This window comes from Schistocerca piceifrons, chromosome 9, assembly GCF_021461385.2.
Source record: "Schistocerca piceifrons isolate TAMUIC-IGC-003096 chromosome 9, iqSchPice1.1, whole genome shotgun sequence".
Lineage (NCBI taxonomy): Eukaryota > Metazoa > Arthropoda > Insecta > Orthoptera > Acrididae > Schistocerca > Schistocerca piceifrons.
In genome coordinates, this window is record NC_060146.1 from 189,376,153 (window position 1) to 189,393,460 (window position 17,308).

The 17,308-nt window shown below is 45.1% G+C and overlaps 1 protein-coding gene across 1 annotated transcript; it reads right to left on the minus strand.

The window, feature by feature from the left end:
- Nucleotides 1-1,907: 1,907 nt before the first annotated feature.
- LOC124717234 (cuticle protein 63) lies at nucleotides 1,908-10,529 on the minus strand. Its single transcript, XM_047244034.1, has 3 exons — nucleotides 10,407-10,529; nucleotides 4,840-5,139; nucleotides 1,908-2,363 (listed from the first exon to the last, which is right to left on the minus strand). The coding sequence occupies exons 1-3, from the start codon at nucleotides 10,416-10,418 to the stop codon at nucleotides 2,067-2,069; spliced, it is 609 nt and encodes a 202-aa protein (XP_047099990.1). The 5' UTR covers nucleotides 10,419-10,529; the 3' UTR covers nucleotides 1,908-2,066.
- Between the last annotated feature and the right edge of the window lie 6,779 nt (nucleotides 10,530-17,308).

Sequence of the window (17,308 nt, forward strand, 5' to 3'; positions counted from 1 at the left end):
CTCAGTGAACTTCCGATGTTTTCCACAAGATCATTTATGTATATTGTGAATAGCAACGGTCCTACGACACCCCCCTGTGGCACACCTGAAATCACTCTTAATTCGGAAGACTTCTCTCCATTGAGAATGACATGCTACGTACTGTTATCTAGGAACTCTTCAATCCAATCACGTAATTGGTGTGATAGTCCATATGCTCTTACTTTGTTCATTAAACGACTGTGGGAAACTGTATCGAACGCCTTGCGGAAGTCAAGAAACACGGCATCTACCTGGGAACCCGTGTCTATGGCCCTCTGAGTCTCGTGGACGAATAGCGCGAACTGGGTTTCACATGATCATCTTTTTCGAAACCCTTGCTGATTCCTACAGAGTAGATTTCTAGTCTCCAGAAAAGTCATTATACTGGAACATAATACGTGTTCCAAAATTCTACAACTGATCGACGTTAGATGTATAGGTATATAGTTCTGCACATTTGTTAGGTGTCTCCTCTTGAAAACGGGGATGACCTGCGCCCTTTTCCAATCCTTTGGAACGCTACGCTCTTCTACGGTACACAGCTGCAAGAAGGGGGGCAGGTTGCTTCGCGTACTCTGTGTAAAATCTAACTGGTATCCCATCACATCCAGCAGTCATTCCTCTTTTGAGCGATTTTAACTGTGATGAATGCAGCAAATCAAGTTCTTGTTGCCCCTGGGAGTTGTTGGTTTAGCTGTCTACAACTGCGGTTGGATTGTCATCTTAGGCATTTAGTAATATATATAGTTTAGTAAGTTCAAGGTTGTTGTTGTTGTGGTCTTCAGTCTTGAGACTGGTTTGGTGCAGCTCTCCATGCTACTCTATCCTGTGCAAGTTGTTTCATCTCCCAGTACCTACTGCAACCCACATCCTTCTGAATCTGTTTAGTGTATTCATTTCTTGGTCTCCTACGATTTTTACTCTCCACGCTGCCCTCCAATACTAAATTGGTGATCCCTTGATGCCTCAGAATATGCCTTACCAACCGATCCCTTCTTCTAGTCAAGTTGTGCCACAAATTTCTCTTATCTCCAATACCTCCTCATTATTTATGTGATCTACCCATCTAATCTTCAGCATTCTTCTGTAGCACCACATTTCGAAAGCTTCTATTCTCTTCTGCAAACTATTTATCGTCCACATTTCACTTCCATACATGGCTACACTCCATACAAATACTTTCAGAAACGACTTCCTGACACGTAAATCTATACTCGATGTTAACAAATTTCTCTTCTTCAGAAACGCTTTCCTTGCTATTGCCAGCCTACATTTTATATCCTCTCTACTTCGACCATCATTCTTTTGCTCCCCAAATAGCAAAACTCCTTTACTACTTTAAGTGTCTCATTTCCTAATCTAATTCCCTCAGTATCACCCGAATTAATTCGTCTACATTCCGTTATCCTCGTTTTGCTTTTGTTGATGTTCATCTTATATCCTCCTTTCAAAACACTGTCCATTCCGTTTAACTGCTCTTCCAAGTCCTTTGCTGTCTCTGACAGAATAACAATGTCATCGGCGAACCTTAAAGTTTTTGTTTCTTCTCCATGGATTTTAATACCTACTCCGAATTTTTCTTTTGTGTCCTTTACTGCTTGCTCAATATACAGATTGAACAACATCCAACTTTAACCTATCCATTTTCCTTTTTAAATTTTCTAACCTACCTGCCCGATTAAGGGATCTGACATTCCACGCTCCGATCCGTAGAACGCCAGTTTTCTTTCTCCTGATAACGACGTCTTCCTGAGTAGTCCCCGCCCGGAGATCCGAATGGGGGACTATTTTACCTCCGGAATATTTTACCCAAGAGGACGCCATCATCATTTATCCATACAGTAAAGGACAAGGTAATCAAGAGAAGAAGTAAACAAACTCATTCGTTTAACGTGTATTCAAAATAATACTTTTATTAACTTTGGGGTGATGCACAGTGACTATCGAAGGTGATACATGTGTGGCCATGTTGAGCGCTGTGGTGATGGGCAATGAACGTCGACGGTTGTGATTGTGGGGTGATGTCGTCTCCACTCTTTGAGGTCCTAATGGTGGCCATAGCCGAGGCTCAGACCGTGTCCGTATCCTCCGTATCCCAAGCTGACGGCGGGGGCGGCGGCGGCGTATCCCAGACCGAGACTGTGTCCGTATCCCAGTCCCTGTCCGTATCCGTAGCCCAGCCCGTGGCCATATCCCAGGCTCAGTCCGTGTCCATAGCCGAGGCCGACAGCGGGGGCGGCTGCGATGGCGGGGGCGGCTGCGATGGCGGGGGCGGCCACAGCGACGGGGGCAGCAGCCACCTTAGCCACTGCGGGGGCGTAGTGGGTGGTGCCGTAGCTCACCTGGGCAGAGGAAGAATGTTAAAGCATCGCTAGGTGATCACGCAGTAGCAGGCTGTCAGGCATCTTTGCACAATAATCATCCACATCATCTACAAGGTAGCGATCATTTTCATAACATAAATGCAGATACGCTATGGGAATGCATGCTTCCTCGGCGAATTTCACTGGTATCTTCTCCAGTTATCGTTTGTGTCGTGGCGTCGTGCTGTCTCAATGTTTCGACAAGTTTCCAACTCGACATCTCCATCTTCACCTGAAGATGATGAGCAAGAAACTCGTCGAAACGTCGCGACAGCACGACGCTACGACTCGCCTGATAACCTGAGGATATTTCACCATAAATACAAAGACCGTAATTGATCGGAAATACGACCCCATGTTCCACCAATCTTATCTCGTACATTGTATTCAACGAAACTCAGGAGAATTTTGGAAAAGAAAATAAAAGTTCCGGGAAACTAAATAGAAACTTAGTGTTTGCCGATGACGCCGTTCTTCTGTAAGTGGCACTAAAGCCATTGGATGAGCATTTGAATGGAAGGAATTGTTTATTGAAGACAAATTGTAAGCCCAGTATCAATAATGTAGGAGTAATAGAGTGTAGTCAAATTACATCAGGCGAAGGTAAGGGGATTAGATAAAGAAAACGAGACACTAAAAGTGGTAGATGAATTTTGTTATTTAGGCACCAAAATAACTGAAGCTGCTTGATATATAGAGGATATAAAATTGATACCAGCAGTTCTGGAAAAGAGAAATTTGCTGACGTTGTACACAGATTTTAATTTTAGAAAGTCTTTTGAGCAAGTGTTTGTTTGGAGTACAGCCATGTGTAGAAGAGAAACGTAAATAACAAACAGTTTAGACACAAAGACTGTAGAATCTATTGAAGTTTGGTGTTAGAGGATGGTGCTGAAAATTTGATAAGCTGATGTGATAACAAATGAGGGGGTACTGAATGGAATTCGAAGTCAACAAAAATTAATATCACAGTTTGACTAAATGGAGAGATTGGTTAATAATAAACATCCGGAGGGCAGTTTGGCTTGATTATAGTTAGCACATTCAAATGGATGATGGTTGCAGTAGTTAAACGGAGATGAAGAGGCTCTTTTTGAAACTTTCTGACAAAATGAAACGGCACGCAAGGCGCAGACTCTAAGTCTTAAGTTTGAAAGGCAGTTCTCTAGCCGAAGAACTTTGGCTGTTACAGTCAAGACTGTGACTACTAATCCTTGTTTAGCACACATTTTCGTAAAACTGTACAATTTAATTGGTAGGACAGGTGAATCTCACAAATGGTGGCTTAGGAAAGGGCAGTTGGCTGCAAATTGTTGAGGGCTAGAAATTGAAGTCCTTGAGGGAGAAAGGAAGACTGGGTGAGCTGTTACAAGCGTGACGACATGCTAGTGTTTTGAGAGACTATGCTCTGTGGGCCTATCACAGAACGTCAAAGCAACACATCTGCTTCTACACCTCCAGTTCGGATTCAGAAGCGCTCATACAAAAGCCTAACAACTACTGTGATTGGTGGAGCAAGCTGTAGACGTCTTGTAATTCCCGATAGTATCTAGGCACAATATTCAAGGACATCCTCAGAGCACTCGTCTCCATGTTGCACGAAGGGCTGATGTTTAAACTATTAGAAATATAGAAAGGGAGTCCCCATGTAGCACATATTGCTGCTGAAATCCTACCTGGCAGGCAGGACAGTCCCTATGAGGAAACGGAAATGATTTTCAAAGAAGAAGGCACACAACTTGTCCATAGTATCGTAAAGATCTGTTCTCAGACTGGTACACTACAGGGTTTCTTATCATAAGCTATTCACTGTGTGAGGAGGTAAGATTCGTCGTAACCCCGGAATGAAGTGGCCGCATATACTGTGTTGAAGGTAACTGCAACCAATATAATAAAAATATTCCTAAAAGATAAAAGAGTTAAAAAATGGAGACAACATGTACAGCTATAGATATCTGTGAGGTAAACCCAAAGAACTGGTGAATGCCGACATCCCACAGTACAAGTGGATGGGGCCATAGGAAGAGTCCTCAAGGTTGGGTGAAGAGGAGGGAGGGGGTACAGTGCGCTACAGGGAGTCAAGTTAATGGAAGACTGAGTTCAGCATTTGGCTATGAGGGAAGGTGGCGCAGAATACAGGGTATACAGCGTTGACAAAACAAAGCTGGCTCAGAAAATATTTCAATTACCTTAAGGTAAGAAAGGCCAGATGTGAATGATGTAAGTTTGGTTGCCTGTCTGAAGGTGCATGAAATATTTTCCGAGCCAGTTTTATTTTACTCACCCGATATTTGGGAAAAAATAGACGGGTACACAAAGCCATGTGCAGTGCTTATCACTTAAGAATTTGTAGCTTGGTGTGGTGATAGTTTGGTGCGGTGACCACAGAGCTACCTTCGTTGGCCACGTATATGGTTCTAGTACCTGTGGTGAGTAGATGGAGGAGAATACGTACCTGTGAGACAGTTGAGACGGCAGCGGGAGCATGGGCAATGGCTGGAGCGACAGCCACTGCGGGGGCGTGAGCGATGGCGGGGGCGGCGGCGACGGCGACTGCGGGGGCGTGCGCGATGGCGGGGGCGGCAATGGCTGCGGGGGCGGCGGCCAGGGTCAGGCCGTGTCCGTAGCCTCCGTAGCCTCCGTATCCTCCATATCCTCCGTAACCTCCGTATCCCAGACCCAGCAGGCCTCGCTTCTCCTGCTTCTTCTCCTCCTCAGCAAACGCCACGGTGGTCAGAGCCAGGACTACGATAGCCTGAGGAAGAAGAAGGTCAGAAACGTCAGCCCAGTGTCTATGGTATCACCTATGTGTCCTTCTACTTCTGTACTACGACAGCGTGAAGATGACCCAACGTCTACAGTACCAGCCTACAAGTCCTTCTACATCCACACTATGTGAGCCATGTGATAGACAGTACTCAGAGCTCCAATATTAACTTCTCCCATTCCTGTTCCAGTCAGAAATGGTACGCACATTGACTCTTCATAAGTCCTCTCGAATTTTACTTTTTATACTACGCGTCTTGTACTCGAAAACTCACGCATTTCATAATATGGCTTGGAATAAGCTTACAACTTAAACTAGGGGAAAGAGAGTGAATTGTAAAACCAGACGACTTATAAACTCATTATATTTAAAGTAAAAATGTACCAATGACAATGAAGGTTCTAACTGAATGGAACTAGGGAAAAGGTTAAGACAAGACTGCTGTATGTCTCCTACCTTTCTCTATTTTACTTAGAAAATGTGATTAACCACTGCCTTCTAGATGATAAGGGGTAACCGTTGGAGGGAGACGAATGTGGTGTTTGAGGCTTGCAGACTTGGGAGGCATTTTTTGAGGGACCGGAGGCGTGATAATCGCATGGGGCGAGATCAGGACTAATGGGAGGTTTCGCGAGTGTCTCTCACTTTAGTTAGGGTAACTTCTGCATTGCGAAATCTGAAATAAGAGAACGGCCGTTATCATGAACTTGGTGCACCATGCCACGACGGTAGTTACTTAATCCATACAATTCCTTCATTTTGCGATGGATGCCTACCTGCGTTTGTCCGTCGGCAGCCAAGGAAAGAGTAATAACATGTTGGTCTTCTTTGGACGCATTTGATAATTAAGTCGCCAAAGTTCACTGTCTACTCATACCGCATGCAAGTCGCAAAGACACGAACGCCACACTAATCCCTTGCCCGTATGTCAGTGCTTGTATACCCGCGTAGAAGTCGCGCTACGTTGCGTAATCGCTGAAGGAACGCCATGAAAAGAAAGCTTTTTGATCGCCCCTTATACGAGGTGGATTCAAGTTCTAAGGACTCCAATTTTTTTTTCTAATTAACTACTCACCTGAAATCGATAAATCTGGCGTTACTTCTCGACGTAATCGCCCTGCAGACGTACACATTTTTCACAGCGCTGACGCCATGATTCTATGGCAGCGGCGAAGGCTTCTTTAGGAGTCTGTTTTGACCACTGGAAAATCGCTGAGGCAATAGCAGCACGGCTGGTGAATGTGCGGCCACGGAGAGTGTCTTTCATTGTTGGAAAAATCCAAAAGTCACTAGGAGCCAGGTCAGGTTAGTAGGGAGCATGAGGAATCACTTCAAAGTTGTTATCACGAAGAAACTGTTGCGTAACGTTAGCTCGATCTGCGGGTGCGTTGTCTTGGTGAAACAGCACACGCGCAGCCCTTCCCGGACGTTTTTGTTGCAGTGCAGGAAGGAATTTGTTGTTCAAAACATTTTCGTAGGATGCGCCTGTTACCGTAGTGCCCTTTGGAACGCAGCGGGTACGGATTACGCCCTCGCTGTCCCAGAACATGGACACCATCATTTTTTCAGCACTGGTGGTTACCCGAAATTTTTTTGGTGGCGGTGAATCTGTGTGCTTCCATTGAGCTGACTGGCGCTTTGTTTCTGGATTGAAAAATGGCATCCACGTCTCATCCATTGTCACAACCGACGAAAAGAAAGTCCCATTCATGCTGTCGTTGCGCGTCAACATTGCTTAGCAACATGCAACACGGGCAGCCGTGTGGTCGTCCGTCAGCATTCGTGGCACCCACCTGGATGACACTTTTCGCATTTTCAGGTCGTCATGCAGGGTTGTGTGCACAGAACCCATAGAAATGCCAACTCTGGAGGCGATCTGTTCAACAGTCATTCGGCGATCCCCAAAAACAATTCTCTCCACTTTCTCGATCATGCCGTCAGACCGGCTTATGCGATCCCGAGGTTGTTTCGGTTTGTTGTCACACGATGTTCTGCCTTCATTAAACTGTCGCACCCACGAACGCACTTTCGACACATCCATAACTCCTTCAACTGTCGATGAATTTCAATTGGTTTCACACCACGCAAATTCAGAAAACGAATGATTGCACGCTGTTCAACTAAGAAAAACGTCGCCATTTTAAGTATTTAAAACAGTTCCATCTGCCGTACGGTGCTGCCATCTCTGGGACGTATTGACAATGAAGGCGACCTCATTTTAAAATAATGCGCATGTTTCTATCTCTTTCCAGTCCGGAGAAAAAAAATCGGAGGCCTTAGAACTTGAATGCACCTCGTACTAAGAAAGGTGAGGGTAGTAGGTTGCGTAAATTCATGCTGCAATGCCTAGTTGAAGTACTGTTCTCTTCTTAGTGAAATGCTACGGCCTTTTTACATAAAAGAAAGAATTCTAGCTTTACTCCACATCCCTGACTATCTTTCCCTGCTCCTTTTCTCCCCTGCATTTGTGATCTTCGAGAAACTGCTAACAACTCGTTTCCTGACTATGCAACCTGTAGTCTGTCTCCAATGATGCTACGCATCAGTCCTCCATACTTCTACCCTGCTACTATACTACACACCAAACAACCAGACACTTCCCCATCGAACAACAAATTATTTTACTCAAAGCAGGACCTTCAATTTTCAGTGACAGTACAGTGCTTCATTTTTAAGTCACTGTTTTACAGCGTGTTTTAAATCTGTTCTTATCGTTTCGTTTTACCTGTCAGATTTCCTGTTTTAAAGTTAAAAAACGAAGAAAATCAGATTTAGTTTATATAAAACTTTCATTAAATCCATCATCACATATCTTAAAATCGTTGGTAAGTATCTCACCTTCTAAATTAATGTTTTTCGACTTTGTGTATGTTATATATCCTTTGCCGGAAGAGCAGGTCGATTGCAGCACTGTCCCCCCCTCTCCCCCCCCCCCTCCCACACACACACCCATATGGGGCGAGGGGAATACAACAATAAAGAAATACGAGGGTTGTCCAGAAAGTAAGTTCCGATCGGTCGGGAAATTGAAACCACAGTGAAAACCAGAAATGTTTTATTTGCAACAGTTAGGTTCACCTTCCACTTACTTCTCTACATAGTCGTAGTGTTGGATCAACTTTCCAATATCCTCGTCATAGAAAGCAGCAAGTTATCTGCACTGGTCTGCAACTCTTTGTCTGTGGAAAAATTTTGTCTTCATAGCCAGCGGTTCTTGTGAGCAGAGATGAGACTCAGAGGGAGCCAATTACGGACTGTACTGTGGGTGATCAAACACTTGTCATCAGAAACGCTGCAGGAGCGTTTTCATTGCCCCTGCAGTGTGCGGCCGAGAATTGGCATGATGAAGGAACTGCTCGACATTTGTGTTATGTGGGCTGCATGACACAGGCGAAATCTCTAACCAGACCCTCATATTTGGCAGGAGACGCTATTCCCTACGCATTTTTGCGTGCTCACTGTTCACTCAGAACTGAAAAGAGCGACGCGACACGATCGACGGCCATTCTAGAGACACTGCCCAACACACCTGTGCAAAGGTTTACCGAATTTTCCCAGTGCTTTCCACCTCGCGACCGTTCGGAACTTACTGGACGACCCTCGTAATAACCCTGGTTTGTTACTGATGTGCCAGGAAATATAAAACTGTGGTTGACACAAAAATAATGTCGTCTTAACAGGAATGAATACGCATTGACCCACTTCACAGTGCCGCAGAAATTAGTAAAACATATAGGAAGTAGCCTTGTTGAATTATAACCATTTGCGTGCTGTTGTAAAAAATTTATTTAACAACCGGTTTTATGGCCTAGAAGCTTCATCATCAAGTTAAATATCGTGCATCCTGACACTGGATGGCAACATGGACGAGACCAAGCATTCCTTGTCTATGAATAAATGACACAATTGGCGGATCTATTTGATTTTTGATTTACTTTACTGAAAAAGTACCGTAACTGGTTTCGTGGTTGCACTTTCATCGTAAGATGGCTTGGATGCACTAGTGTCCCATATACCATCATTTATTCACAGACAAGGACTGTTCAGTCCGATCCAAGTTGCATTTTAATACCATGATTAGCCATATTTAAGCTTCCAGGTTACAAAATCGGTCGTTAAATAATCAGTTACCGCCCGTCATCCATGTGGAGCACGTCTTGGTCTCACCGCAGAATTCTAGACAGCCACACACAACTGATTTCATTACAGTGTAAGGGCGTGAAGATGTCGTTGACGCAACGTCGAAACTAGTAGCGAAGTAGAGAATGAGATTTTCACTCTGCAGCGGAGTGTGCGCTGATATGAAACTTCCTGGCAGATTAAAACTGTGTGCCCGACCGAGACTTCAACTCGGGACCTTTGCCTATCGCGGGCAAGTGCTCTACCATCTAAGCTACCGACGCACGACTCACGCCCGGTCCTCACAGCTTTACTTCTGCCAGCATGTCGTCTCCTACCTTCCAAACTTTACAGAAGCTCTCCTGCGAACCTTGCAGAACTAGCCCTCCTGAAAGAAAGGATATTGCGGAGACATGGCTTAGCCACAGCCTGGGGGTGTTTCCAGAATCAGATTTTCGCTCTGCAGCGGAGTGTGCGCTCATATGAACTTCCTGGCAGATTAAAACTGTGTCTAGCGAAGTAAATATAAAATCTTAAGTACAGCTGGAGGAATTTCACTATTAATAAAAATTGTACCAGCTGTGTCGCAGCTTCGTCCAGTTTAAATGTGGATGTACGAAGAAATAATTTACAAGTGCAACCAAGCGGTTATAATTGAAGATGTCTACCAGTGACTGTGTTTAGGAAGTAATTTGTCTTACACAGGAAACAGTTTGGAAACGAAACTTTACAAATTTAAAACGGTAGAATAGCTGAAATCTGGATTACAAAAAAGCAAATATATGAATTTAATAATAATTCGGGAAAAAAGGCATAGGTGGACTGAAAATAATCTTTGCCCCACTGACTGTCAATAATGTTGGTCCAAGTAGTCTAGTTGTAGAGTGCGTATGGGGAAAACGAATCCTGACCGGACAGAGGGTTTTTCTGTCTACCTTTAATCTAAACACCTCTCATAGATGTGAGGAGTCTCCACTGCACATTCGGATTCCACGTTAGATCTCTTTCCCCAGGTGGGAAGCTGCAGGGGCACACTAGTCTTCGAAGTGGCGTCCAGTTGAAAGGCCTGCACTGGGCCATTGAGTCACGTGCTGTACTATCAGCACTTGGCTCGGTGAGAGAGTTAGCGTACTCACCAGGACCTTCATGTTGTTGTCGTGTGGTTGCTGCAGCGGCTGCTGGTGAACTGATGACCAGGTGGACGCTGCGGCGAGTATATATAGTGGGCCATACCGGCCAGTGGCCGTCCTTTCACAGCCGCGGAGGGCGTCGGCGGCAGAGAACAGAACTCAGCGGCGGGCTTCGGGGTGAAAGGCGACGGGAGCGACTTCCCGCCTGTGACGTCACGCGGTGCCACGCGACGCACCGCGCTGACGCACAGTAGTCGGCGTCTGTCTCCGCTTGTAGCCCTTTGTGAGGTGGGGGAGGGGGTGGCAGCGGAGAGGTCTTAACAGATGTAATACCCGCCCATTACAAAAAACCCAAGATGGAGAAATCAGGAAACCAGGTAACTAACACTTCTGGGAGATATATTGAGAAACTAGCGACGCCCGGCAAACTTCGTTCCGCCTCTGAAAATCTTTACGTGTCATAGCTAACCCTGCAAACGTTGTTTTGCCATATAAATTATCTCTAGTCGATAAGAATAAAGTATACGTGCAACACAATTTATACCCCCCCCCCCCCCTCTCTCTCCTTGCATATACAGGGTGTTACAAAAAGGTACGGCCAAACTTTCAGGAAACATTCCTCACACACAAATAAAGAAAAGATGTTATGTGGACATGTGTCCGGAAACGCTTAATTTCCGTGTTAGAGCTCATTTTAGTTTCGTCAGTATGTACTGTACGTCCTCGATTCACCGCCAGTTGGCCCAATTGAAGGAAGGTAATGTTGACTTCGGTGCTTGTGTTGACATGCGACTCATTGCTCTACAGTACTAGCATCAAGCACATCAGTACGTAGCATCAACAGGTTAGTGTTCATCACGAACGTGGTTTTGCAGTCAGTGCAATGTTTACAAATGCGAAGTTGGCTGATGCCCATTTGATGTATGGATTAGCACGGGGCAATAGCCGTGGCGCGGTACGTTTGTATCGAGACAGATTTCCAGAACGAAGGTGTCCCGACAGGAAGACGTTCGAAACAATTGATCGGCGTCTTAGGGAGCACGGAACATTCCAGCCTACGACTCGCGACTGGGGAAGACCTAGAACGACGAGGACACCTGCAATGGACGAGGCAATTCTTCATGCAGTTGACGATAACACTAATGGCAGCGTCAGAGAAGTTGCTGCTGTACAAGGTAACGTTGACCACGTCACTGTATGGAGAGTGCTACGGGAGAACCAGTTGTTTCCGTACCACGTACAGCGTGTGCAGGCACTATCAGCAGCTGATTGGCCTCCACGGGTACACTTCTGCGAATGGTTCATCCAACAGTGTGTCAATCCTCATTTCAGTGCAAATGTTCTCATTACGGATGACGCTTCATTCTAACGTGATCAAATTGTAAATTTTCACCTTCAACATGTGTGGACCGACGAGAATCCGCACGCAATTGCGCAATTACGTCATCAACACAGATTTTCTGTGAACGTTTGGGCAGGCATTGTTGGTGATGTGTTGATTGGTCCCCATGTTCTTCCATCTACGCTCAATGGAGCACGTTATCATGATTTCATACGGGATACTCTACCTGTGCTGCTAGAACATGTGCCTTTACAAGTACGACACAACATGTGGTTCATGCACGATGAAGGTCCTGCACATTTCAGTCGAAGTGTTCGTACGCTTCTCAACAACAGATTCGGTGACCGATGGATTGGTAGAGGCGGACCAATTCCATGGCCTCTACGCTCTCCTGACCTCAACCCTCTTGACTTTCATTTATGGGGGCATTTGAAAGCTCTTGTCTACGCAACCCGGGTACCAAATGTTAGGGTTATCGTCAACTGCACGAAGAATTGCCTCGTCCATTGCAGGTGTCGTCGTCGTTCTAGGTCTTCCCCAGTCGCGAGTCATAGGCTGGAATGTTCCGTGCTACCTAAGACGCCGATCAATTGCTTCGAACGTCTTCCTGTCTGCACGCCTTCGTTCTGGAAATCTGTCTCTATACAAACGTACCGCGTCACGGCTATTGCCCCGTGCTAATCCATACATCAAATGGGCATCTGCCAACTCCGCATTTGTAATCATTCCACTGACTGCAAAACCACGTTCGTGATGAACACTAACCTGTTGATGCTACGTACTGATGTGCTTGATGCTAGTACTGCAGAGCAATGAGTCGCATGTCAACACAAGCACCGAAGTCAACATTACCTTCCTTCAATTGGGCCAACTGACGGTGAATCGAGGACGTGCAGTACATACTGACGAAACTAAAATGAGCTCTAACATGGAAATTAAGCGTTTCCGGACACATGTCCACATAACATATTTTCTTTCTTTGTGTGTGAGGAATGTTTCCTGAAAGCTTGGCCGTACCTTTTTGTAACACTCTGTATGGTTTTCTCACAAATGTGAGAATATCTGTGGTGAAGGGTTTTTGTCTTCTGACTTTTCTTCTACTTAACTGTGCAATTATATGGCATGCTGGGCATGCCCCTAACTTTTGTTCTGGCCTAACTTTTTATGCAGTGGTTTTTTGATATCGTGTTTTGTTTAGTCCAGGATTGCTTTGGGTCTCCTGAATTTTGTTGGGTTGCTGGGGTAGTTCCCTAGTGTGTTTATGAGTGGGTTTTCGGAGTTGCGCGCGGTTCGGTAGAATACGGCCGCGAGTTCTCGAAATCTTTGTGTGAGCACTTTCATTGCCGCGGCTTCGTGTGTGTCTGTCGTGGGGAATCGAGAGAGGACGTGTAATGCCCGTCGCAGTGCCCTATTTTGAGTTCTCTGCAGCCGCGCTATGTGCGACTTAGCTGCATATCCCCACACCGGACAGGCATACTCGAATATCGGTCTTACTAAGCAGCAGTAGAGCCTGACTCCAATTGTCGCTGCGAGACTGCTGCTGCTGTTTAGTAGTGGATATAGCTCATTCAACCTGGCACTTGCCTTATTGCGGAGATCGTTTATATGCGTTCTCCAGCTAAGGCGTTGGTCTAAAGTGACCCCCAGGTACTTCGCGGTTTTTTTCCACGGGATTTCACGCCTATGGGGTCTGAGTGTTCTGTTCTGTCTTCGACGGTGTGCAATGGATCGTTTGCCTTTTCCTTATGTAATCATGATCGCTTGTGTTTTATCGCTGTTATTCTCCATTTCTTGGCCCATGTTTCAGTGTTGTTGGGGCGGTTTTGTAGTCTTCTTGTAACAAGTGTCCTGTTGGTGCTGGTGGCAAAATAGGCCGTGTCATCGGCATACTTGGCTGTGTGGGTCTGTGGGGCAGTCGGTGTATCGGCTGTGTATAAGTTGTACAACACAGGGCCTAACACCGAGCCCTGTGGGACACCAGCCCGTATGCCTCGTGTGCTCGACTTAGCAGTGTCTACTTTGACAGAAAATGTACGATTAGCTAGGTAGCTGCGCAGTAGCTTAACGACTTGGCCGGGGAACCCTAATGTGTAAAGTTTGTAGAGTAGCACTAGGCTACAGTAGCCTTTCCGGTTGAAGGCTTCTGTGGCGGCTCCGACTACTCTCATAGTTGTTGGGGTGCTGAGTGTTTGTTGCGAAATCCGAACTGGAATTGGGGGAGCATTTCTTCTCTACGTATGTATCGTTCGATGTGAACCAAAAGGAGGCGCTCGTAAAGTTTACTGAGAGTGAGGAGTAAACTTATGGGACGTTGGTGCTGGGGAAAGAGGGGGGTCTTTTCCAGGCTTAGCGACCGCGACCACTTCCGCGTGTTTCCACTGCTTCGGGAATTTTTGTGTTCGCGTGATCTCGTTGAATATTTCTGTCAGTTTTCCTATCGCTAGCTGGGGATGGTGTTTTAGCAGTTCATTGGTGAGGAGGTCATGACCTGGGGCTTTATTTGTGGGTAGAGATCTGATGGCTTTTACTACCTCCTCGGTTGAGGAAGGCAGGTATATCGACAGCGACGTCATCCTCTGCTGCGAGAAATGCAGTTAGCTGTTGTCTAACTGTTCTCTCGTGTTCTCGGTCTCGCGCCTCTGATGGGGTGAATTGTTTCTCGAAGACGTCGGCGAGTGCGTTGGCTTTATCTTGGGCGCTGAACACTAGTCCTCTCTCGCCATGCAGAGGCGGCATCCTAGCGCGTCTTTTAGTGACATGCTTGGTGGCTTGCCAGAGGCTGTTGTCCTGCACTTTGAGAGCCGTGAGGCGGTTTGACCATTGCTGGTTTCCGAGCTCAGTGAGCGGCGCCTTGAGCTCTCTTTGTAGGTGAACTTCGTTCCGCCTCAGAAAATCTTTATATGTTGTACCTGACCCGGCAATCGTTGTTTTGCCATATAAATTATCTCTAGTCTATTAAGAATAATGTATACGTGTAAGACGATAGCCGTTGTTGGCGGGAGCTCGTGAAACAAACAATAATAATGGACGAAAACTGTGTAGGGAATGAGAAAAGGCTTAGGGAGATGTCCGGCAGTATCGGCCACTATTAGTTCTGGCGTTTCTACGATAGACCCCGCGGATTTAACAATTGCAACCGATACACGGCTCGTCCATGAGTATACAAACCTATGCGGCAGTTTCGTGTCGAAACGTGTTCGCCAGTATTATGAATAAGGCCAAGCGCACACGCATCGATTTTTATCGTACGTAAAAATATTTTACGAATAAATTCTTTTGGAGGAGCAAAGGAGAGCATAGGAACTTCTTTCTTCCACTAAAAGAGTGTGATCGTACGATATATTTCCGTTCTATAAAAGTCGATGTATTTGCGCTAGGTCTAAATATCGGTTTGGTGAATGACGCGTGCTACCTAGTTAAACTTCTCGGTCTAGTTCAAATAGGGATATTCGAGTCGTTGCTTTTGGTGCGTTTTCCTCAATTACCTATCTATCGAAAAGTGAAAGTCTATCACCGGTAGACACCTGGCGGGGATAACTGATCAATTGATCAGTTATCGACCAGAGTTAAAAGTTATTAAATTACTAAAATCGCTGTTCTAAAATTCGGGTTGGTAGTTGAAGCGTGAAAACTTAGGGTTGCGTGTATTTTGTATTGCCACATCATAAAAAAATAAAAAAATAAGTTCTGTACAAAAAAATTAGAAAAATTTTTGGGGTGAACCACACTTATCACTTAGGGGTATGAAAAAATATTACGACAGATTCTCAGAGGTAGCGAATATACATGTAAAATCTCATCAGAATCGATCGAGTCCTTTCGGATTATGGCAACTAACAATGTGACACCAGAATTTTACATATGAGGATATACTTAAGCAACATTGAAGAGAAAAAGAAAAAGGAGAATTGCCAACGATTTAGAACGTTTCGTGATGCAAACAAAGTGCGACGGACTGTTAATATGACGATAAATATGAAATACTTGCGCGAGAGATAAATACTCTGTGGAATTTAAGCATCTCTGCGAAGAGAGAAGAAGAGAAATTTGTTAACATCGAGTATAGTTTTAAGTGACAGGAAGTCATTTCTGAAAATATTTGTATGGAGTGTAGCCATGTATGGAAGTGAAACATGGACAGTAAATAGTTTGGACAAGAAGAGAATAGAAGCTTTCGAAATGTGGTGCTACAGAAGAATGCTGAAGATTGGATGGGTAGATCACATAACTAATGAGCAAGTATTGAATAGGATTGGGGAGAAGAGATGTTTGTGGCACAACTTGACCAGAAGAAGGGATCGGTTGGTAGGACATGTTCTGAGGCATCAAGGGATCACCAATTTAGTATTGGAGGGCAGCGTGGAGGGTAAAAATCGTAGGGGGAGACCAACAGATGAATACACTAAGCAGATTCAGAAGGACGTAGGCTGCAGTAGGTACTGGGAAATGAAGAAGCTTGCACAGGATAGAGTAGCATGGAGAGCTGCATCAAAACAGTCTCAGGACTGAAGACCACAACAACAACACGAACTCGATAACAAAGATATACAGACTGTATTAAGCTACGGCAAAGAGATAATTATTACATGTTGGACATTGGAGGAGAGATGTTCTATGTCGGATGGAGAGGACATTGTTGGAAGCCACCATTAAGGCAGTAATCTATGTTTTATCGTATTGAAGAAAATAAATACATATAAAAGCACAAAAGGAGTATCAGGTGTGTAGAGTTCATAGCCCATAATCATTTGAAAAGAAATATTCGGTGATTATAAATACGCAAGTCGCTCGGAAGTGTTGTGTGGTTTGATGGTGCAAACCTGCAGTTTTACACCGTTTTGGTATTCGTCGAGAATATTTCTCCGAAGACCTAAATAATTTCACGAACTAAAGTTGGACACCACATTCCATACACATGTTACGGCATAGCACTTGGCTGTACCGATATATTTCCATAGAACTATAAATTATCTTTAGCGATTTCAGGTGGAGTAGTTCCAGCAAGGAGACTCAACGAGATCTACTGCTGCGAAACGCATACGGTGTTACCGTATTCTTTAGCTTACAGAAAACAGTCAGCAACATAGACTTCATTACCACCGCAAACATGACATCTTGGGTTGTCGGGTGTTCTGCCGGATATCAGCGTCGTACTTGCACGATATTTCAGTCACGTAGCTCGTGACCTTCATCAGGTGCGACCTGAGACTGCTCCTCGAGTGGACCTGGTTTATTATTTATTGCTATTTCAATTTGCGGATTCTCTTTTAGGACCGGTTTTACGAGAATCGCAGTTCAGTATCCTGGTCTTGTAGGCGAATAATAACGAGGCTTCGTTTATGAGCAGAACAAATTTGATGACAGCCATTTCCAGTGCCGTTGGTCATTTGTTTCAATTCCTCTTCAGGGCTGTTGATTAAGCTAGACAAAGTAGGTTCTGCGGTTCGACTTGGATCCCTTCAAAGTTATATTTAAAAGTCTCATATATTATCTTCTCAAGGATAAAACTGAACAGCCGCGCGGGATTAGCCGAGCGGTCCATGGCACAGCAGTCATGGACTGTGCG